This window comes from Phocoena sinus, chromosome 21 (assembly GCF_008692025.1).
Source record: "Phocoena sinus isolate mPhoSin1 chromosome 21, mPhoSin1.pri, whole genome shotgun sequence".
Classification (NCBI taxonomy): Eukaryota; Metazoa; Chordata; class Mammalia; order Artiodactyla; family Phocoenidae; genus Phocoena; species Phocoena sinus.
In genome coordinates this window covers 29,941,618-29,965,138 of record NC_045783.1, presented here as the reverse complement: position 1 = coordinate 29,965,138, position 23,521 = coordinate 29,941,618, and the positions used below count along the sequence as shown (strand labels likewise).

The 23,521-nt window shown below is 51.7% G+C and overlaps 1 protein-coding gene across 1 annotated transcript; it reads right to left on the bottom strand.

The window, feature by feature from the left end:
• Positions 1-261: 261 nt before the first annotated feature.
• EIF4EBP1 (eukaryotic translation initiation factor 4E binding protein 1) lies at positions 262-22,211 on the bottom strand. Its single transcript, XM_032618462.1, has 3 exons — positions 21,938-22,211; positions 2,864-3,043; positions 262-707 (listed from the first exon to the last, which is right to left on the bottom strand). The coding sequence occupies exons 1-3, from the start codon at positions 22,080-22,082 to the stop codon at positions 676-678; spliced, it is 357 nt and encodes a 118-aa protein (XP_032474353.1). The 5' UTR covers positions 22,083-22,211; the 3' UTR covers positions 262-675.
• Between the last annotated feature and the right edge of the window lie 1,310 nt (positions 22,212-23,521).

The window sequence follows — 23,521 nt, the reverse complement described above, 5'->3', positions numbered from 1 at the left end:
AGAGGTAGCACCTAGCACCGCAAAACAGGAGATGGAGAGTAGTACAGCTCCAACCCTGCCCCGATGACATCTGTCCTGGACCCGCACGCGCTGTTACCTTCCCGAGCTGGACAGCGAGGCCATCAAGTGCTCTACTCACCCCACGGGATCCGTGTGACGGTCAAGTGAGATGCTGTATAGAAAGCGCCTGACAAGCATGGTACAGAGTAGTCGGCATTAGCTATCCACATGGAGGTGAAAAGAGCTCAGACAGGGGCCAACTCTTGGCCCTAGGGCGAAGGCTTTTATTTCCTTTCCTGGGAAGGGAGAGGGAGGGGAGCTTTCCCACACACCAACCTGAGGAAGGGGTGGGTGCGCCCCCCCCCCCCGGAGGAGGGGGCTGGGAGAGCCGGAGCGTGTCCACTAGCTGGCCCTGGGCTGCAGGGTGTGCCTGAGGTCACTGCCCTCGGGGTGACAGCTCCTGCAGGGCTGGAGGCACACGGAGGTATCTGCTGGTGTCCACGAAGGGGGAGGGGAGCAGGTGCCCTGAGCGAGGGAGCAGCGGGCGGGGCTGGAAGGCTCCACACCGACAGCTGCCCAGGATGGTAACTTTCACAAAGCCTGGCTGGTGTGACTCTTCTCCCGAGACGGGCCTCTGGGGCCCAAGCGGCATTGCTCACTCCGACGGCTGGCCCTTTAAATGTCCATCTCAAACTGTGACTCTTCACCTGGGGAGAGAAGAGACAGAGGGCCAGGTGAGCCACAGGCAAGTGGTAGCGCTGACATTCTAGAGGCCAAGAAGAGGCGTGGTTTCCCATTCTGCTGTTCCCACAAGGAGAGCAGGGCCAGGTTTGTGCTTCCAAGGAGAATGGAGAGAGGGCAGGACCAGGAATTCCTGGAAACACACGTCCAGCTGTGCTCCCTCCCCCAATCCCAAATGAAGCACAGAGACCACGTCTCCCCACAGGAGAGGTGACAGCCCTGAATTTTGTAATAAGAGTGAATGGCTCCTTGTGATTTGAAATAAATACAACTTCCCAAATGTTTCTTAAACGCAAGTCCTTTCTGAGCACATGTCCCAACTTCTGGTTTAGAAAGTGGTACCCTGACCTACTAGGCATGCATCCGATTCCCCACAGAACAGCCTGACCCTGCGATACAGAAGCTATTTGGGTAATTCAGCCACTCACTGCCCTTGTCCAACTCTTACCATTAAAATTTTCAAGTAATTCATGCTGCGGCAGCTTGTTTTTTTCTTTTTTTAAAAAATTAATTTATTTATTTGGCTGTGCGTGGTCTTAGTTGCGGCCCTCGGGATCTTCGTTGCCGTGTGAGGGATCTTTTAGCTGTGGCTTGCGGGATCTAGTTCCCTGACCAGGGATTGAACCCGGGCCCCCTGCACTGGGAGCGTGGAGTCTTAACCACTGGAGCGCCAGGGAATTCCCTTGTTTTCCTTTTTAATGGAACTGCCTCCTTCACAGTCTCCTGGCCAAGGCTGCTCCAAAGTTCCACAGGGCAGGATGTCTGCTGTGACGCCCAGAGGGGAACAACTACCCTCGTCTACCCACAAATATGTGGGTCCAAGGGCAGGAGCCCTGGCTTCTCATAGCCAGTTAAGCAAAATGGAAAATCACATCCCCCTCCTCCACTACACCCCATCCCAACAACCATGCAGACCACTAGGCTGTTATTGTGGGGTCAGAGCTGTCGGCCTGGGGCACTGCTGGGCTAACCTGCATTTGTTATGGGCCAGAGCAGTTCTAGAAACTGGGAGGGAAGAGGGTGTGCAAGTGCGGGCGACAGACAGCCTTCAGGTAGTGGTGACACAACCATTTCAGGTGTTGACAACCTCCATCCTCAACTACCAGTCTTTGGTTTAAGCAGGGGGACCGACCACGTGACTCTATCCCTCCTTCTCTCCATCCTGTAACAAAGGGCAGGGAACTGCGCTCTCTGTGCCCGAGTCCACCTCCCTTCCCTCCAAGGCTCTCCAAGTCTGAAGGCAAGGCAACTGGGGCCTGTCTTGGGAGGTGGGGTTCCCGAGTTAATAAAGAACCACATCCTGCAGGCGATGAGTTCTGGGGAGATGGGTTCTCTGCTGCTGTCCACAGAGCCAGCCCAGCCTGAGGTCCCAGCTGCTTCCTGTCTGGGCTTGGTGTACCGCCTCTGCGTGAAGGGTCAGCGGCCTCCAGGCTGACTCAGGTTGTCTCCGAGTGCTTATGCTGCGTCCTCCACGTAGCGGGAGCGCACAGATGCTCCGGCCAGCCGGTCCCGATGCCACAAAGAGGGCATTCACACGCCTCTGTCGGGGTGGCTGCTCTGATCGCTTGGCAGGGGGTGTGGGGAACGGACACCAGGAAGGACCCAGCTACCCCATGTGGTACCTGCAGAAACAACTGGTTGCACTGTTTCTACCGTCTCCAGAATCCGCTATGGACACCCTAACAGAAGGCATCCCGGTTGCCTTTCTGATCCCACAGACATGTAATTTCCTAGAGGGTGAGGACGCGGTGACTTTGATGTCACCTCCTGCCCACAAATATCGTGGGTGGGTTCCGAGTATCACAGACACACGGCAACACTTCAGGGACAATTACACAAAGGTTATTAAAGTGCTTATCAAAGTGGCTGCGTGATCCCCTGGCAAGTTCCCCACTAATGAGATTATCTGAGGCCACATCGCCTTTCCTCCGGTTCCTGGGCCCCTTTCCCTGGGAAAGCTGGTTCCGATGAAAGCTCTACACTCCAGTCCCTACCCGCACCCTCTGGACTCTGGGCAGTTCCAAGCAGGAGTATCATTCCCCCTCCTGGAACTCCCCCTGAGCGGATGGGACCACACGCATTCCCTTCCCCAGGGAGAGCCTGGCCGAGCCCGGCCACTCACCGCCCGCCGGCTTGTCCTCTGGGCTGCTGCTCAGGTGGTCCTGGCTGGCTTCTGTAGGGGGCTCATGACCCACAGGGCTAGTGACCCCGGGAATGGTGGGCAGGTTCCGCGGGGGCGTTTTGGTCACAGGTGAGTTCCGACACTCCATTAGGAACTTCCGGTCGTAGATGATCCTGGTACCTGGCAGGGGGCGGGGACATTGATAACGCCATGGCGGACCGCCTGCTCCCCGCCAGCCTGCTGTTTTCCCCCATGTCTTTGAGGTGTGGCTGCAGCGCAGGTGGCAGGTTTTCCTGCAAAAGCCCTGACGGAGGAGTGAGGCTTACTCATGCCTGGCTGCAGCCCAGGACCCTACTGCTACCAAACTGCCCCGGCTCCCCGTCCCGCGGACGATCCTGTGGCCACCTGACCGCATCCATCCTCCCCTGTGCTTGCTGCTCACAGCCCACCAACTCACTCCCAGACCCTGTACTCGGTGTCGCCACTCACGACAATCACATCCGACAGCGGAGAAAGTGCGTTTTTTATGCATTTTTCAATTCTGTCTTTACAGCACCCTCGTGGGATATCCAGAATCTTTTAACTCCATTTTACAGAGGGGCAAAGAGAAAAATCAAGTGATCCCCGCAACCAGTAAAAAATGAGAACGCTTCCTGTCTGGACTCAAGCCCTCCCGCCCCACGCCGCTCTTCACTCAGCCCATCTCCCCTGAGACACCCCCACCCCCAGCATCCTTTACCTATCCGCTCCGATGCGTCCCTGCACTTCAGGGCTTCTACACAGGAGAGAGGGTGACTCTCCTTTCTCAAGTGTCACCCTAGGGTGAGGAACCATGGCTTATGATTCACTATCCTTAAAGCACCCAGGACCCCTCCTATGAGGGCAGCTGCCTGGGAGACTCCTTAAAAAGGGAGTGTTTTCTCAAGCAGAGGACCCAGGAGCCTGGTGGGAGGCCAGCTGATTCCTCAAACAAGAGTGAAGACTGAGAAGGTTACTCCCGTTGGGCCCTTGTTTAATCCTGATTATCTCAGAAGCACCAGTGTGGTCCTAGTAACATAACACCTCCTGAACATTTGCTGACGGCTCCCTTCTCAACAGGAGCAGGCCCCAGGCTCCTAGCCATTACCAGGCAGAGGAATCTAGCCAGAATTTAAAACTGTCTTCTTGTCATTATGTTTCTTTTTATAGCTACCTTCTATTTACAGCAAGTGAGTCTGGTTTTTCCATACACAGTTGTGATATCAAGCTTCCTTTTAATAAATACAATAGGATATAATTGAATATGGTAATAGTACATGTTATATATTACATGATATATGTAATAATAAAAACTAAATTTAAAAGAGAAGGTGATATAAAAAGAAATATTAAATATATGTACAAGTAGAATGCAAAGTATGATAAAGACTGCAGAGGGGGGATTTCCCTTGTGGTGGAGTGGTTAAGAATCCGCTTGACCACTTAAGGGTTCGAGCCCTGGTCTGGGAAGATCCCACATGCCACGGAGCAGCTAAGCCTGTGAGTCACAACTACTGAGCCTGCGCTCTAGAGCCCGCGAGCCACAACTACTGGGCCCGTGTGCCACAACTACTGAAGCCCACGCACGAAGAACCCGTGCTCTGCAACAAGAGAAGCCACCGCAACGAGAAGCCCGCGCACTGCAATGAAGAGTAGCCCCCACTCGCTACAACTGCAATGAAGAGTAGCCCCCGCTCGCTACAACTAGAGAAAAGCCTGCGTGCAGCAACGAAGACCGAATGCAGCCCTTAATAAATAAATAAATAAATAAATAAAAGACTGCAGATGAGGGAGAGGGATAAGTTAGGAGTTTGGGATTAACATATACATACTACTATATATAAAATACATAACCAACAAGGGCCTACTGTACAGCACAGGAAACTATATTCAATGTCTTGTAATAACCTGTAATGGAAGAGAATCTGAAAAAGAATAGATTTATATATATATGTATTACATAACTGAATCACTGGGCTGTACACTTGAAACTAACACAACATTGTAAATCAGCTATATTCCAATGAAAAAATAAATAAATAAAGACTGCAGATGGATGGTGAATGGCCCCAGTTTAGAAACCAGGATGCAAGGACTTCAGGAATGCCCTTCCTTATCAACAGCCCTGAAATACATCCCTCACTTAATGGCTCTGCTGAGTGACATTCCAAGAGCTGAGATTCATTTCTCGATGTTGAGCAGTGCCTCTCTGTTAACCCTTGGAGCCAGGAGAGGGACCGGTTTGCATCTGAGCTCTGATGTGAGTTAATAAGACCGGGCTCCAGTGCTGAGGATGACCCGGGCTGCTGGAGAGCAGAGGATGGTGAGAGATACCCAAGGTGAACTCTGCCTCCTTGCTGAGTTGTCCCAGTCAGACTCGGGCCTGTCTAGGCAGCCGCCCAGTCTTGCTCTCCTCTTCTGAGAGGCAGTATTGCTGAGGCTGACAGCCCTGCCCCTCATCACCAGCAAGACAAAAGCTCAGAGCTCACGTTTCCCAGGGGGAGGCGTGGACAGCAAAGCACACAGAACGGCGCTGTACGTTAGGCTCTGCTATCAACCAGCCGGGTGGCCCTGTGCACCTCACCCTCTGTGCCTGCCTCCGGCCCCCCGCCGTTCGGGCCTCACCTGTACCATGAAGGGCTGTGTGCCTATGAGCCCAGTGGGCTACAAATGGAGAACAACGGAGCCCTCTCCTTGAGGGAGGACGTCCTGGCTTCAGAGATGGGACCATTTTTCTCTTTCTTAGTTCTCACGGCCTGGCACTTTACTGCACGGCATGTGGAACTTCCCTGACCAGGGATCGAACCCGTGCCCCCTGCAGTGGAAGGGTGGAATCTTAACCATTGGACCACCAGGGAAGTCCATCATTTTTTTCCTTATTTTTATTGAAGTATAGTTGATTTACAATAGTGTGTTAGTTTCTGGTGTACAGCAAAGTGATTCAGTCACATATATATATATACACACACACATATACATACATACATATATATATATTCTTTTCCATTATGGTTTATCACAGGATATTGAATACAGTTCCTTGTGCTATACAGTAGGACCTTTTTAATCTATTTTATATATAAGAGTTTATATCTGCTAATCCCAAACTCCTTAATACCACCTTGGCTTTTTTTGTTGGTTTGTTCACCACAGAGTAGGGAACTGACCCCATTGGAGTTGAACCTAAGAGCTGGAGATTCAATCGTCTCAAAAAAGAACTTGGAGGGCTTCCCTGGTGGCACAGTGGTTAAGAATCTGCCTGCCAATGCAGGGGACATGGGTTTGAGCCCTGGTCCGGGAAAGATCCCACATGCCATGGAACAACTAAGCCCGTACGCCACAACTACTGAGCCTGCACTCTAGAGCCCATGAGCCACAACTACTGAGCCCATGTGCCACAACTACTGAACCCCGCGGGCCTAGGGCCCATGCTCCACAACAAGAGAAGCGACCACAATGAGAAGCCTGCACATCACAACGAAGAGTAGCCCCCGCTCGCCGCAACTAGAGAAAGCGCGTGCAGCAACCAAGACCCAACGCAGACAAAAATAAACAGATAAAATAAATTAATTTAAAAAAAAAAGAACTTGGAGGTCAGCAGCTTCTGGGAGGTTCTTTCAAGGTCACTAGCCCTCAGCAATTTTTTAAACAAGTGTGGTAAAATAGAAATAACATAAAACTTACCATCTGAACTAATTTTAAAATGTACAGCTGAGTAGTGTAAGTACATCCGTGTGGTTGTACAACCCATCTCCAGGACTGTTTTCATCCTGCCAAACTGAAACTCTATCCAGGAAACAACTCCCCGCTCTCCCAGCCCCTGGCAACCACCACTCCACTTTCTGTCTCTCTGAGCTGGACTGCTCTAGGTGCTTCATATAAGTGGAATCATACAGTATTTGTCTTTTTGCAACTGGCTCGTTTCACTTAGCATAATGCCCTCAAGGTTCATCTACATGGTTGGACCCCATGTGGGAATTTCCTTCCATTTAGGGCTGAGTAACATTCAATTGTATGGCTATACCAATTTTGTTTATCCACAGACATTCGGGTTGCATCTACCTTTTGGTTATTGTGAATAATGCTACTAGGAACATGGGTGTGCAAATATCTTGAGACCCTCCTTTCAATTCTTCAGGGTACATACTCAGAAGTAGCCCCCAGCATTTGAAAAGTCAGTAATTACGCTTAAAAGAGAAAAAGAAATAAACAATGTGCCCTTTATCCTATGGCTAGTGCACTTATTTAAAAATAAAAATCCTCATTTCAGTTAATAAAAACCATAATCTAAATGCCAGCAGAGGTGGCACCCAAGACAGCCACCATCAGAACAATTCAGCCAGGGATGGAGGCTGTAGGATGGTAAACAGGGCGTTCAGAAAATCAGCTGACAAGGCATGGAGCCTGGGAGGGGAGGAGACCACAAAGCCACCACTGACTAATTTGGGGCTGGTGAAGGATAGGAGCTGGACATGAAGCTGCTTTGGCTTTTTAACCCTTTCTTCTTCCAACCCTTCATGGGATCCACCATCACACAGCTTCAGTGAACAGTGATCTTCTGGAAATTCCCTAAGCCTCCCACAGAGGACGCAAACTTTACAAAACACACACAGTCCCATACTGTCAAAAACAGGAAACCTTAGGTGACAAGGCTGCTGCTGTCTCCCGGAACTGGGGACGTGGCCTGCATTACGTGGACGGGAAGTGGGAACCAGCAGGGGATGCCACGGTCCCTGCGAGGCTGAGCGAGGTGCTGGTCAAGTGTGATCCTCTGGCGCATGTGGGTGTCACACTAGCCGGTGCCCACGTAACACTCTTTAGTTGAGGGCCTACTTCCTCTCCATGTAAGGGAAAATGACCCACCTCCACTAGGTTTCTATAAACAAAAGCTTTTGAGGATCTAGGCAGCTTCCAGCTGGTAGAGCCAAGACAGTGTTCCCTGCTGCTTCTCTCACAAGTCGTGCAAAACACCAAGAACAAGTAGAAGCACATGCTCCCACCTGGATGCAAAAGGGGCTCCAACTGTTCTCCAAATCACGATACATGAAGACAGAAAGTGAATGGAGTTGTGGTTCTAACAGAGAGAAGGAAAGGGTGACAACTTAATGCAGGAAGGTGGCAGTGGAGGTTACAACAGGAAGCAAGCGGGGTCAGAACCCAGGAAGGTTCAGGAATTAGAGGCATCAAGGAAAATGGGGATGGGGACTGAGAACAGGGAGAGGTGCCACACATTCCTCACCCAGGAGGAGGGGTGACAGGGAAAATAAGTAAAGCTGATCTCCTGAACGGTGGCCTCAAATCCCCAGCCCTGCCCTGCCTCAGAATCAAGAGTAAAGACAAAGATCTGGAGAAACGGATTTTGGGAGGCGGGTATCCCAAATGCAAAAAACCAACTAGCCACTAGGTTGAGTCCACTAGTCTCCACAACTCACAAGGGGCTTCCGGTCAGCTCTTAAGCACCTCACTCTTAAATATAAACAGTCAAATGTCTCCTTGCATTTCTGAAAAAAGCTCACAACATTTAATGAGAGATTCAAATAAACCAACAGGGACTTCCCTGGTGGTGCAGTGGTTAAGAATCTGCCTGCCAATGCAGGGGACATGGGTTCAAGCCCTGGTCTGGGAAGATCCCACATGCCGAGGAGCAACTAAGCCCGTGTGCCACAACTACTGAGCCCGTGTTGTAAAGCCCACGAGCCACAACTACTGAGCCCGCGTGCCACAACTACTGAAGCCCGCATGCCTAGAACCCGTGCTCCGCAACAAGAGAACCCACTGCAATAAGCATGCGCACCGCAACGAAGAGTAGCCCCTGCTCGACACAACTAGAGAAAGCCCGCACGCAGCAACAAAGACCCAATGCAGCCAAAATAAATAGATAAATAAATTAAAAAAAAAAAAAGAATCTGCCTGTCAATGCAGGGGACACGGGTTCGAGCCCTGGTCCGGGAAGATTGCACGTGCCGCGGAGCAACTAAGCCCACGTGCCACAACTACTAAGCCTGCGCTCTAGAGCCCACAAGCTACAAATACCGAGCCTGTGCTCTAGAGCCTGCGAGCCACAACTATGGAGCCCACACGCCGCCACTACTGAAGCCCGTGTGCTCTAGGGTCCATGCTCCGCTACAAGAGAAGCCACTGCAATGAGAAGCCTGTGCACCTCAACGAAGAGTAGCCCCTGCTCTCCGCAACTAGAGAAAGCCTGCACGCAGCAATCAAAAACAAAACAAAACAAATCAAAACCAACAGGAGGAAACAGATAATAAAGGGAGCAGAAGACAAAAAGATAACCAATTAGAGATAGTACCCAAATCCTGGATAATAGGAAGTCAAGAAAGAGAGAAAAGAAAATTTGATCAAAAGAATTTACTTAAATAGAAAAAAAGAAAAGAGACTTTTCCTGAATTGAGAGATGTCTTTTTTCTTTTTTTTTTAAATCAGTTTACTGTTTTTATTTTTTAAATTTTTATTTATTTATTTTTTGGCTGCATTGGGTCTTCGTTGCTGTGTGTGGGCTTTCTCTAGTTGCAGTGAGTGGCAGCTACTCTTCATTGAGGTGTGTGGGCTTCTCATTGTGGTGGCTTCTTTTGTTGCAGAGCACGGACTCTAGGCGCGCCGGCTTCAGTAGCTGTGGCGTGCGGGCTCAGTAGTTGTGGCTTGCGGGCTCTACAGCACAGGCTCAGTAGTTGTGGCTTGTGGGCTTAGTTGCTCTGCGGCATGTGGGATTTTCCCAGACCAGGGCTCGAACCCGTGTCCCATGCCTTGGCAGGCGATTCTTAATCACTGCGCCACCAGGGAAGTCCCTGTCTACTTTTTTAAAAATAAATTTATTTATTTACTTGTTTATCTATCTATCTACTTATTTTTGGCTACATTGAGTCTTCGTTGCTGCACGCACGCTTTCTCTAGTTGCAGCGAGCGGGGGCTACTCTTCCTTCCAGTGTGCAGGTTTCTCGTTGTGGTGGCTTCTTGTTACGGAACGTGGGCTCTGAGCGCGCGGGCTTCAGTAGTTGTGGCACGCGGGCTCAATAGTTCTGGCGCACGGGCTTAGTTGCTCTGCAGCATGTGGGATCTTCCAGGACCAGGGCTTGAACCTGTGTCCCCTGCATTGGCAGGCGGATTCTTAACCACTGAGCCACCAGGGAAGTCCTATAACTTTATATATATACAACTTTGATTTTTTTTTTTTAAACTAAGGGACAGGTTAAATAAGTTATGGATCAGACCTACAATGCAATGCTGTGCAGGTACTATTTGGAATAAGAAAAGTGTACACTGTCCACAGTATTTCATGAAAACGTCACAGAACTATATTTTGTATTTGGTTATCTCTGGGGGTGACATAAGGATTAAGGCAAAGAAAACATCTTTTACACTGAACTTTTTTTTTTTAATACAAAATGTAATAAGGATATAGGGATATTAAGCAAACAAATAAATAAGGATATAAGGTCAGAATCGCCTTTCCTAGTAAGTCAAGTTAAAACTGCCGTGGCTGGAACAAGATAGCCTCCCTACCCCATGAAAGCCCAGGGGGCTCTCTGCTGGGCTGGGGAAGGAGTGGTAAGCTCACTCCTCCAGCACCTCCAGGCCATGTGTACCAGCCCCGTCCACGCTAGACTTTAACTCCAGAACTGTATTCAAGGATCAGGAGAAGTGTTAACACTCACCCACAAAATTGCCGGTCTTTGCTCAATCCCATGCCCTGAGAATAGGTGTGCTGGGTCGGTCGTGTATTCACTCACTGAACCCCTTTGTTTGTTTGTTTTTGGGCTGCGCCATGGGGCTTGCGGGGATCTTAGTTCCCCGACCAGGGATCAAACCTGTGCCCCCTGCAGTGGAAGCGCTGAGTCCTAACCACTGGACCGCCAGGGAAAAGTCCCTCACTGAACCCCTTTGGACCACAGTAGGCCAGGTGTGAGGGATATAAGGGACCGTTAGATATAGGAACAGCTCCCTGATCTCAGACACACACTTAGTCGGAGGAAAAAGACCTGGAAACAAACGATTACTGTCAAGTGTGTGGAGTCTAAAAATGGAGGCATAGGTGGGGATCACAGAGGGACAGGGAGAGACCTACCCCGTGTGTACCGCTGGCGACAGAGAATCCAAGCCCCCTGACCCTAACCCCCTGAGCCAGAGAATCATCCAAATCACCCCAATTCTGCACTGCCCCGAACTGGGGGGTGGTCCATGGGCGACTCAGATGGGAGGTACTGGAGGTGCAGAGCAGGGGAATCCAGAACCTGCCACCCTGCAGGGCTGGGGGGAGAAGAGAGGCGGACCACCCCCACCCCCATCACACTTCCAACCGTTTGTGTAGCTGGGATCCTGTTGGGTGCTGGGAGAGAGTTCAAGGTTGGGTCTCGAACTACATATAGAGAATAACTGAGGCTGCCTTCTAACTGAAAGCCCATTCAAATGCATCGCCGTAAGTCCAGCGGGCTGCCAGAGTTCCCAGCTATGGAGAGAAAGGGTGGGAACAACACTGGAGTAGGGGTTGGTGGGAGAGAATACAGCGCTGCTCTTCCTACAGCCTGGTGGTCAGAGACCCAGCTCTCCCACTTGCTGGCTGTACCCACTCTGGGCGTTATTGCTCCACGTCTCTGTGCCTCGATTTCTTCCTCTGTAGAATGGGGATGATGGTGGTGACGACAGTGCAACTTCACAGGGTCACTGCATGGGGCAGCACAGTGGCTGACACAAAGTAAGCCCTAAACAAACCAAACCCTAGCTAGTACCATGGCCAGTGTGGCTTCAGGTGACATACTTTACCCTTTAATCAGTCCCATCCACACCAGGGATCAGTTGTATGGGGGCCAAAACAAAGAAACACAAAGAACTGGGACAAATCAGAGGGAAGGCAAGCAACCCTGCGAAGAGACTTGTGGGGAAAGGGCAAGGGTGGAGATGGGGGAGGGTAAAGGCGTCCTCCATCCTTTTTTGGTCCACAGAAACATGCTTCAAGAACCACCACAAGGTGACTTCCCTGGGGGCGCAGTGGGTAAGACTCCGTGCTCCCAACACAGGCGGCTGGGGTTCGATCCCTGGTAAGGGAACTAGATCCCACATGCATGCCGCCACTAAGAGTTTGCAAGCCGCAACTAAGGAGCCCACCTGCCACAACTAAGGAGCCCACGGGCCGCAACCAAGGAGCCCGCCTGCCATAACTAAGACCCGGCACAACCAAATAAATAAATAAATAATTTAATTTAAAAACAGCAACAGAAACAACAAAAAAAAAAACACCACAAGGGGACTTCCCTGGCGGTCCAGTGGTTAAGACTCTGCGCTTCCACTGCAGGGGCCGTGGGTTGGATCCCCGGTGGGGGAACTAAGATCCCATGTGCTGTACAGTGTGGCCAAAAAATTAAAAAGAACCATGGCATGTTTGATAACTGGTGTCATCTGGGACTTTAAACTCCTTATGTGCACCAAATGCAAGAATGGCATTTTTTCTCCAGGCAAGTTTTGGGGTGAGGACAGCTTGTTTGAACATATAAAGCAAGGCAGACCTTCCCTAGGGTCTGGTTTCCTCACCGGTAAACAAGGGCTTGTTCTGGGCTCATTCTAACTATTTTTAAAGCACCAACCCCGTGCCAGGATTTAGAGGTAATCTCTCAGGTCTGTTTCAGCTCTGACACCAACCGTTTATTTTTAGGATCTCCTTGTGGGCAGGTGCTTTTCAAGTGTAACTAGCTCGGGGCCGGGGACACAGCAGTTCTGGGCTCAAACCCGGGTGTGCCACACACCAGCCCTCATCTCCCAGTCCCAGCTTCATTCCACAGCTCGGTGCCAACAAGACCCGCACCTCCCAGGAGTGGCCTGAAGATCACATCACCACGTGAGCCCTGTCTGCCTGTGGGCAGAGGGGCGGCGCTCAGAGCCTGACCTGCTAGGTCTCCACGGCCCCCTCGACCCCCAGGAGGGAAACACATTGTCCTCGACTCGCAGACAGGAAACTGAGGCTCAGAAAGGCCGGCCCCTCGCAGCCATCCTGAGGCAGACACAGTCCATGTCGCCTCCGACCCTAAACACCAGCCTCGGTTTATAACGAGCAGGGCAGTGGGGCCACCGCACCGGCCACTGGGGAAGTCGCAAGGGTCTCCAGATTTCTGCCTCCTTTCCCGCCTGTTTGGCCAGAACAGGACATTCCCTGGGAGGGAGGCCTCCTAGATTCCTTCTTCATCCCCTGCCCCCCCTGTGGTCTCGCCCTCCCCTCGGGGCCAAGCCGCGTCTGGTAGCGGCGGCTCCTGTAAGTTGAGACGCTGGTCCCTCGCTCTCCCCGGGCCTCCCAGGCAGAAGCGCTCCTCCCCAGGACGTGAGGCCCAACAAGAGTACAAGCGCGGAATTCCTAGAACTGCTGTTCCCCTTCCAGGGGCGGGAGAGCATTTCACAACACGGTCAGGCGGAGGGCCGGACGCCTGTGCTCGGACGCGGGCCAGCCTCCCGGGAGCCACGCACTCGGATGAGCTTCCAGCCGGCTCACCGGCGGTGCCCCGACGACCGGGAGGCACAGCTGCAGCCACGCGGGCCCGCAGGGCTCTCCCTCCCTGTCCTTGCCTGGGCGGCTGTTCTTGCTGGGCAGTCTGCTTGGCAAGCAAAGCCGACCGGTCTGGGAGAGAATCTTGGTAGAGAAGTAGAAGAGCAGGCTCCCTCCAAGCCTCCCCTTCACGTCTGGCCCCGCCAGCTCTGCAGAGAGAACCAAGATGCCCATGTTCTCAAGGGTCAAGGGGTCTTATGAAGGTCCTGGAGTAACAAAGGTGCCACCAGCGAGTGGCAAAGGGCCCCCCCTTCAGGCCCCATGAGGGAATAGGCCAGTTGATTCGAAAATTAAGCAGAAGGGACAAGGCTTTTACAGGGACATTCAGAACAAAATAGTTGAATGAATTCTTCTGGGCGGGCCCAGCTCCTCCCCGTTCCCTGTGCACCTGGCAGAGCCAGGTAAGGCTGCCTCTGAAACTCACTACCAACAGGGGAGTGCCCGTCTGAAATGCCCCACCCCTGTTGTTGCTGGAAATGGGAGGGGCCCTGTTTTTTGTGAATGGCACCCCCCAAATTCACATGCAGAAGCCCCAACCCCTAGTACCTCAGTGTAACCCTAATTGGAGAGAAGGTCTTTTAAACAGGCCATTATGTTAAAATGAGGCCATTGGGTAGGGGCCCTAAAACAACATGCTGGTGTCCTTGTAAGAGGAGAGAGAGATTCCACAGAAGAAGGACACCCACCAGGTGCAGAGGCAGCAAGAGGGCTGCGGTCTGCAAGCCAAGGACAGGGCCTCAGGAGAAACCAAGCCTGCCGGCACTTTGATCTTGGACTTCCAGCTTCCAGACCAAGGAGAAAATAAACTTGTTGTTTAAACTACCCAGTCTGTGGATTTTGTTACGGGAGCCCTAGCAAATTAATATAGGCCCACTTTCCCCTTTTGTTCAGAAGAGCAGAAGAGAGAAGCCCAGGGCTTCCCTGGTGGCACAGTGGTTAAGAATCCGCCTGCCAATGCAGGGGACACGGGTTCGAGCCCTGGTCTGGGAAGATCCCACATGCCACGGAGCAACTAAGCCCGTGTGCCACAACTACTGAGCCTGTGCTCTAGAGCCCGTGAGCCACAACTACTGAGCCCCCATGCTGCAACTAATGAAGCCCACGTGTCTAGAGCCCGTGCTCTGCAACAGGAGAAGCCACCACAATGAGAAGCCCGCTCACCTCAGCGAACAGTAGCTCCCGCACCGCAGGCAGAGAAAGCCCAACGTGGAGCAACAAAGACCCAACACAGCCAAAAATAATAATAATAATAAAATAAAATAGATTTAAAAAAAATTGTTAAATAAAATAAAACCCAAGTCTGCTTCCTTTGTGAAGTCTCCCTGCCACTCCCCAGAGCCCTTTAAAAAAAAAAAAATAGAGAGAGAGAAGCCCACTTATACGCACCCACTCTTTAAGGCAAGAGACCCAGTTCTTCACCTGCACACCGTGTGCCTCACCAGGCGTGTGCTGACTGTGAACCCGCCTGCACCCCCAGTAGTCTCCCTCCCACCCACCTGTGGACTGCTGGGCTCAGACACCTGACATCATCCTCTTGCCAGTATTCCAGAAAGTCAAGGATGTTCAAATGCGAGTGCTGAGCAGGGCTGGGCAAGCACGGGCTCCTCTGAAGGGTGTACCCAAAGCCCGGCTGCTTGAAAGGGAAAGAGGTAGGCTGGGCGGCAGTTAGTAAGAGAAGGCATGACACCAAGTGAATGTATGGCCCAGTGGCCTGGCACCATGGCCATCTGTATGGTTTGCGTTCTGGAGCTGGACAGAAGGGCTTGAAAATGGGGCATGGGATCTATGACTCAATATTACCAGGAAGGTGTCCTCTGTTCTTAAACCAACAGTCAATACACAGGCTTGTGATTCCTGTCTGCTTCTACACCTGGCCCTGGCTCTGCTGACTACACAGCAGGACGGGCAGTTAAGTCTCCTTAAAGGACTGTTCTTTGAGGCTTGGCCCTTGTGGAACATCGTCTAAAAGTGTGGTCCGCATAAATCCTCCAATCCCTGTTTGCACATGCAGCTTCCCTCATTCAAAGGAGTTATTTTCCCCTCTCGTTGAATCTGGGCTAGCCTGCAGCTTGCCTTGACTGACAGAATACCATGTCAGTGACATTATGTGACTTCTGAGCCTAGGCCTTAAGAGGCCTTGCAAACTGCCATGTAAATAAGCCCACATTCTGAATGATGTGAGACCACGAGGACAGAAAGAGAGCCCAACTTTCCAGCTGTCCCCAGCAATGCCCAGACAGGTGGCTAAGGCCATCTTGGACCTTCCAGCCCAGGGCAATCCAGCTGCCAACTGTATGCAGAAGTAGCTCAGGCAAGATGATCAAAAAATGCCCAACTGGCCCAAAGAATGAAGAGAAATAACAGATTGTAGTTGTTGTTGAAGTTACTAAGTTTGGGGATGGCTTGTTATACAGCAGTAGCTAACTGATACAGCCATTCTCATCAAGGCAAGTATCTCTGGGTCTAGTATCTGAGCTCTCCCCATGAACCTTCATGGGCATAAGCAATGGGGTTACAAGGCCCATGTCTTGAGCATCCAAATGCCATGGATAGATGTCACCTATTTCCACCTAGTCAGCAATACTGGCTGCAAACAAGTAAATAAAGAGCAGCAATCCTAGTGTCTAAGACCTGGGCCCCAATACTGACTTGCTCAGTATAAAAAGTCACTTCCTTCCACTTTCTGCTCCATAATGATTGGGAATAATACTGGGATAAGTGGGAAAGTTCAGAGAAAGTTAGCTTCTGCCTCTGGGACTTTCCAAGATAAATAACTATACCTGTAACTGAAAGGACAGAAAAGAAAATTCTAAATATTCTTACTAAGCCAGCTCAGACCCAGGCCTGGTGGTAGAGACACTAGGTTACCCTGAGAATGCTTTCACTGCAGGAGTCTTTTCAACCCTTCACCTTCTAGACATCACACGTAGCTGGTGGCACTGCAAAATAAGCCGTCTCTGAAAGAACTTCCTATCTAACTTAGGGAACAAACACGTAAACAAATACACATGATTCACTGTTATGAATCATAAAGCAGGAAGAATGCTGGCATGGATCTCAGTAAGATGAGAAAGTAACAGATTTTTCCTTTGTTTGTTTGAACACACAAGGATCTATGCACACAAATGAATACCTTTTGTCCGTTTCACCTTAAGAAGCAATCCTTTTTTCAGTAATGCTGCCCTTTCCTAATTCCTCTTCCAGGAACGACATCAAATAACGACCTGACAAGCAAACGCCTCACTACTTTATACCAAGAGAACAATATGGTACCATCCTGCTGGCCCTTTCACCAAACGTGGTAATGAAGGACTTCTTTGCTCTTTCAGGAAAAAACAAAAAAACTCCTTTTTCAAATAATGAGGCCCTGCCACCTTTGAGGAAAAAAATACATAAGCTTCTGAAGGCAATTCAAATCCAACAGCTGTGTCTGCATTGTTAGAATGTAAGGCCTACCAGGCCGACTACTTAGAGCGGGCAATTCTCACTTAATATCATACAGGTTCTCAGGGGTGGCGTGGGGTGTCTGTCTAATTGCTTCAGTCTATAGATAAAACGCTGATGCTTATAATTCTATTTCAGGTGTGACTTCATCTTTCTAACTTGCAACGCAAGCCCTCGAGGTCACACTGTCTTCCCATGCCATAAAGGCCTTAAGAACAGGGAGGCCATGGGCATTGGAGGGAGTCTGGGATGCTCTACACCAGGGTCCTCGTCAAAGTCTTTAATGAGGCACGTAGTGTGGAATGTTCCAAACGCTTTAAAAGGAAGCTCAGGTCAGTGTAAAAGGAGGCCCATTACAGTTCCCTCCTTGCCTTAATGTCAAGTTCTTTTAACCTGTAATAAAGAGATAATGTGGACTTCCCTGGTGGCGCAGTGGTTAAGAATCCGCCTGCTAATGCAGGGGACACGGGTTCGATCCCTGATCAAGGAAGATCCCACATGCCACGGAGCAACTAAGCCCGTGCGCCACAACTACTGAGCCTGTGCTCTAGAGCCCGCAAGCCACAACTACTGAGCCCGCCTGCCACAACTACTGAAGCCCACATGCCTAGAGTCCGTGGTCCGCAACAAGAGAAGCCACCGCAATGAAAAGCCAGCGCGCCACAACGAAGCGTAGCCCCTGCTCACCGCAACTAGAGAAAGCCCGCGCACAGCAACGAAGACCTAACGCAGACAAAAATAAATAAATAAAATAAATTTATTTATTTTTTAAAAAAAGAGACAATGTGACTAAGGTCTGGGGACACTGGCTGTACCCCAGCTTCAGTGCCCAGCCCACCTCCCCATCTTCCCGGCACTGTCTGTTCCACAGCCAGACCTGGGAGCTGCCCTAAGGTAAGCTTCCTGGGCACAGACTTTGTTTGTCTAACCAAATAGGGTGCCAGTAACACCTGTAGTCCTACCTGCGTACCTCTGATTAACCTTATCCAGGTCCGGGACTTAGGTATGACTACCACCCAAGCAACAACCCCTATAGCTTTGGGGTCAAACATCCAATAAGGAACTGGGAACGTAGAGGTTGGTGGGGGAAGGGTGGATGAAGGTATCTGACCCACTCAAAGGTTCTGCTGGTTTATGGTGTTACTGGAGATTTTTAAGACTTCACAGATATAGAGAACAGACTTGTTGCTAAGGGAAAGGGGTGGTGGGGAAGGGAAGGATTGGGAGTTTGGGATTAGCAGATGCAAACTATTCTAATATATATAGAATGGATAAACTACAAGGTCCTACTGTATAGCACAGGGAACTATATTCAGTATGCTGTGATAAACCCTAATGGAGGGACTTCCCTGGCAGTCCAGTGAATAGGCTCTGTGCTTCCAAGGCAGGGGGCACAGGTTCGATCCTTGGTCAGGGTGTTCAACAGGTTCGATCCCTGGTCAGGGAACTAAGGTCCCTCATGCCGCAGAGCGTGGCCAAAAAAGAAAAAAAAAAAAAAAAAACCCTAATGGAAAAGAATATGAAAAGGAATATATATGTATAACTGAATCACTTTGCTGTACAGTGAAATTAACACATTGTAAATCAACTATACTTCAATAAAATTAAAAAAAAAAAACCCACAAGACTCCACAGACTCAAATATTCATCTGTGACACTTCCTGAAGTAAATTTCTCTTAAGTTCTCCAGATACCTAACTTCAGATCAGTGACTCAGCCTGTGTGGGGTTAATGACCATGGAAAGCAAAGTGAGTCACAGGCATGGAGATGGCTCAGGTCACCTGCTTTCATTCTGCCCCAGGGACAGACACTGCAGTGCTCTTCCCAGCAAGAGTGACCGGCAGACACTTTACTCCAGTAGCTCCTGACACTTCCCACCCAGGAAGACTCTGTCAAAAGCCTGGCTCGGGCTTCTCTGGTGGCGCAGTGGTTGAGAGTCCGCCTGCCGATGCAGGGGATGCGGGTTCGTGCCCCAGTCTGGGAGGATCCCACATGCCGCGGAGCGGCTGGGCCCGTGAGCCATGGCCGCTGAGCCTGCACGTCCGGAGCCTGTGCTCCGCAGCGGGAGAGGCCACAAGAGTGAGAGATCCGCTTACCGCAAAAAAAAAAAAAAAAAAAAAAAAAAGCCTGGCTCTCCAGACCCTGGTTTAAAGATGGATGCCAAACCCAACCTCAAGAGAAGTTTACCTGGATAGAAGCATCACTTTTGGTCAGACCGCAGAGGACTGAAACGGTGAGGGCTGTCACATTCCACTAATTCCTGGGTACTCGGAGTGTGGTACTTACACCAATCACTGGGAGCTAGTTAGATGACCCAGCAATCCCACTACTGGGCATATACCCTGAGAAAACCATAATTCAAAAAGAGTCATGTACCAAAATGTTCACTGCAGCTCTATTTACAATAGCCAGGACATGGAAGCAACCTAAGTGTCCATCGACAGATGAATGGATAAAGAAGTTGTGGCACATATATACAATGGAATATTACTCAGCCATAAAAAGAAATGAAATTGAGCTATTTGTAATGAGGTGGATAGACCTAGAGTCTGTCATACAGAGTGAAGTAAGTCAGAAGGAGAAAGACAAATACTGTAAGCTAACACATATATATGGAATTTAAGGGAAAAAATGTCATGAAGAACCTAGGGGTAAGACAGGAATAAAGACGCAGACCTACTGGAGAACGGACTTGAGGATATGGGGAGGGGGAAGGGTAAGCTGTGACAAAGCGAGAGAGAGGCATGGACATATATACACTACCAAACGTAAGGTAGATAGCTAGCGGGAAGCAGCCGCATAGCACAGGGAGATCAGCTCGGTGCTTTGTGACCGCCTGGAGGGGTGGGATAGGGAGGGTGGGAGGGAGGGAGACGCAAGAGGGAAGAGATATGGAAACATATGTATAACTGATTCACTTTGTTATAAAGCAGAAACTAACACACCATTGTAAAGCAATTATACTCCAATAAAGATTTAAAAAAAAAAAAGAAATGCAGAATCTTAGGCCCGACCGCAAACCTACAGAATCATAATCTGCATTGAAATGAGGTCCCCAGGTAATTCGTACGCACATCGAAGACTGAGAAACAGCACTCCAGACTGAAGCAGAAGGGGGCCAGGAATGACCTTTTCCCATTAGGTCAAGCTCCTCTGCCCTGGGCAAAGGGGCGGCAAAGGGTTGGGCTGAAGTGGGCTTTGGAGGAAGACTCCACGACTTGGCTGAGGCAGAGGCAAGCCTGGATCCTCCAGGTTATGGGCTGTGAGCTGTGCCTCCCCGGCTGGACACCCCAGACAAGAAAGACCTGGCTTTAGGCTCTGGGCACTGCTAGCTTCCTTCCTGTTGGCCTCAGAAACGAAGTTACACTCTGATGCCCCTTCTTCTCTCTCTCAACTGAAGACCTTCGAAAGGAGGAAGATTGGCTGAGGTCTGCCCCAAAGCCCTATTTCCCAGTGCAAAGTGAGAAGTGGGAGCTCCCTATCAACGGCACCCCTGGCTATTGCTCCAATCCGACCCACCCCATCTAGCAACAAAGCTTCAAAATCGGGCCACCTGAGCCTCAGGCCTGCCTCAGTGCCCACCCCGAACAGATCAAGCACAGGTTCACACCCTCACTTGAAGGAGCCCCAAAACTGTCCAGAAAAGTCCCGGTAGGCACATCATGACACAGAAAAAGCAGAACAGCATGGACTATATAAGTTCCAGCATGGAAAGAGAACTTGAGTCAAAGAGGGGTAGCAAGGGTTGCTGGGAACTTTTCCTCGGATCGTTTTTAATAGATGAGGCAGCATTTCTCCCCTCTATGCTTGGCTGCTATTTCTTCTTCAGTCTGTGGAAACGGTGTGACACTGCACAGTGGGCACGTATTTGGGGCCTCAGTACCGCGTTCCATAGAATAAGGCGGCACCGTTGTACCAGAACGTCTAAGATCGCTAACAGCTCTAACATTGTATGTTTTGGATCAAACAGCTCCGGACCTCGGATCTGGCAGTGGTCGCTGGTGGCGGGACAGCTGCCTGAGAAAATAAGCATGTGGCCCCGACGCTGGCAGGCGACGAGGCTGCAGCCCCGCCCGCGCACGTCCGTCCCCACCCGTGGGTCTCAGCGGAGCGCCAGAATCTGCGGCGGTTTTCGAGTAGTTTGGGAAGGAGCGGTGGAAGAGGGTGGAAGAGGAGGGGGGAAGGGCAGAAGCGGGTGAAAACAGCGCGAGGACGAGAGGGAAGTGGTGAGCACGAGGGTTTCATCATGCAAACGCGCGGGCAGGTTTCATCAGCGCCCGTGCGCCGGGACTCCGGGACTGGAAGGGAACGCCAAGGCTCCCGAGGACAGCCCAAGGCGGGCCCCCACCCGCGCCAGCTCAGCTTCCTGTTCCTCATCCATTCTCAGGGAGGTCACACGGTTCCCTCCCCTCCCCCCTGGGCAGAAGAACGTGTTTTTCTGCACAGCGCGGCCCGCGGCCCCAAGTCCCTTCGCTGAGAACCACACGCGTAAAAGGGCGATCTGCCACCCGTGTCGTCGAGGCACTGCTGGAGCAGGCGAGCACCCTCAGCCCAAAGCTGGGGGTGCCTCGGGAAGGAAAAAGGGCTCTGCAAGAGGCAGTGACGCCAACAACCTGTTCCATAAAAACCCCAGGCCCGGCCTCTTCTTGGTTCGTGGGTCACCCTGACCCCACCCTATTCCGCCTCAAAACTGCCCCCAGCACCCACAAGGGGCAGCACACCTTAGCATGTGCCAGTCCTGGAAGCGTGCGTTTGTTTGGGTGAGAGGACTCAGCTGTCTCTCCCAGAAAGAAGGAAACTAATGTGGTGGCATTTGCAGCCGCGGCTCTGGATTTCGCACCCAGAGAGCGGTCTATTGAAGGCGGCCCCCTGTGCGCTCCCTGTGGCCACCTCCGTGACCCTCACCGCCTCCCTGATGCCCCGTATCCGTTCTTCCCAGTCGCCGCGCCCCGGAGCCAGGTCGCCACGTCCAGCTGGAGGTTACCGAGCCCTCGAGCTCTGCCCAGTCCGTTCTCCACACCGCCCGCACCCAGAGCGGGAGCGCGGCGACCCCCGAGCCCGTGCCTACCTCCCGGGGTGGTACTGAAGAGCGTGCCGCCGGGGGTGGTGCTGTAGTCCCCGGGCGGCAGGTGCACGCCGTCGCTGAGGACCACCCGGCGAGTGGCGGGGATGGCCCGGCTTGGGGTCTGGGTGCAGCTGCTGCCGCTGGACATGGTCTCCAGAGCGCTCCGCCAGCAGCCGGAGCGGGGCCCTCACACCCCTCTGGCCTCGTTCAGTCTCGCTCGGGCCCGCCCCGCCCGAGACCGCCCCTTCCGCCTCTCGGGGTGACGCCCCCTGGGATTTGTAGTTCCTCCCGCGCCGCCGCCACGCCCACCTCCCCCCCGGGCCGAGTGCTCTGCTGTTCCTCCCCCGCGCTGGGTCGGAGACCTCTTACCCACCCGCTCCAGCGCGCCGAAGCCTGCGCCCCGCCCCTGTTCCTTTCGGGTACCTCGCGGTCACGCCCCATTCCTTTCCGGTCCCCAGTGGCCACGCCCCTGTTCCTTTCGGGTCCCCAGCTGACACGCCGGCAGGGACGGGTCGGTTGGGGTTGGTGGTCGGGAAGCTTGCCTACGTTAATGCCTTGCTGGGTTGGAGGCGCGTCTCAGGCTGTGCGGGGATCCTAGCCCATCCGGCCCCCTGTGGGAAGGCTAGTTTCAATACTGGGACATCAGGCCTGAAGGTCCCCTCAACCTGTTTCGTGCTCTAGTTCCTCAGATGAGAAAGTGGGGATTGGTTGGTTGGTCATTCATCGGTTTATTGAACATTCGTGATATGGCAGGCGTGGAAGAAAGCGCCAAGAATGCACATTCCTTGCCCTGGAGGCTGTGGGAGAAGGACATGGGGACAAACCATCCAGCTGCGTGACGACGAGGGGTAAACCTGGAGCGAGGTGGGGCTTCGAGAGACTGGACCTCGGTGGGGCGGGCGTGTGGGGAGGGGTAAGAGTCGGTCAGAGAAGGTGCCTTACACCCTTTGAGTTGGGTCCGTCTCCCCCGACGCTGCCTGACGTTTAGTAGGTGCTTCTTGAATGAACGAAGGAAGGAACGAATCCTCAAGGAGATCCCCAAGTGGAGGACAGAAAAGCCTGTGGTGGCCACCTCTTGGAAGGGAAGAGGAGAGAGAAAAGTTTAAAAGGGAAATTAGGGCTGGATTGTGAAGGGTCTTTTATTATGCATTTCTCTTTTTTTAATAAATATTTTATATTTTTGGCTGCGTTGGGTCTTCGTTGCTGCGCGTGGGCTTTCTCTAGTTGCGGTGCGCGGGCTTCTCATTTCGGTGGCTTCTCTTGCTGTGGAGCACGGGTTCTAGGCGCACGGGCTTCAGTAGTTGTGGTGCATGGGCTCAGTAGTTGTGGCACATGGGCTCAGTAGTTGTGGTGCACGGGCTTAGTTGCTCCGCGGCATGTGGGATCTTCCCGGACCAGGGCCCAAACCCGTGTCCCCTGCATTGGCAGGCGGATTTTTAACCACTGTGCCACCAGGGAAGCCGTAGAGGGTCTTTTAAATCATGACAGGGTGTGCAGACCTTGTCTTCCAAGAGCAGGAGATATCAGACATCTTTTAAGCTGGGGAGTGACACGATGTTCTTTTTATAATGGACTATAGGAGCGTGA

Bases quoted from the DNA above. Each gene is read 5' to 3' on its own strand.
- EIF4EBP1 (XM_032618462.1), bottom strand. From the start codon at position 22,082: ATGTCCAGCGGCAGCAGCTGCACCCAGACCCCAAGCCGGGCCATCCCC. The intron at 3,044-21,937 runs GTAGGCACGGGC...GCCCCCTGCCAG, and splicing joins CTTCAGTACCACCCCGGGAG to GTACCAGGATCATCTACGAC. The intron at 708-2,863 runs GTGAGTGGCCGG...TTCTCTCCCCAG, and splicing joins AGAGGACAAGCCGGCGGGCG to GTGAAGAGTCACAGTTTGAG.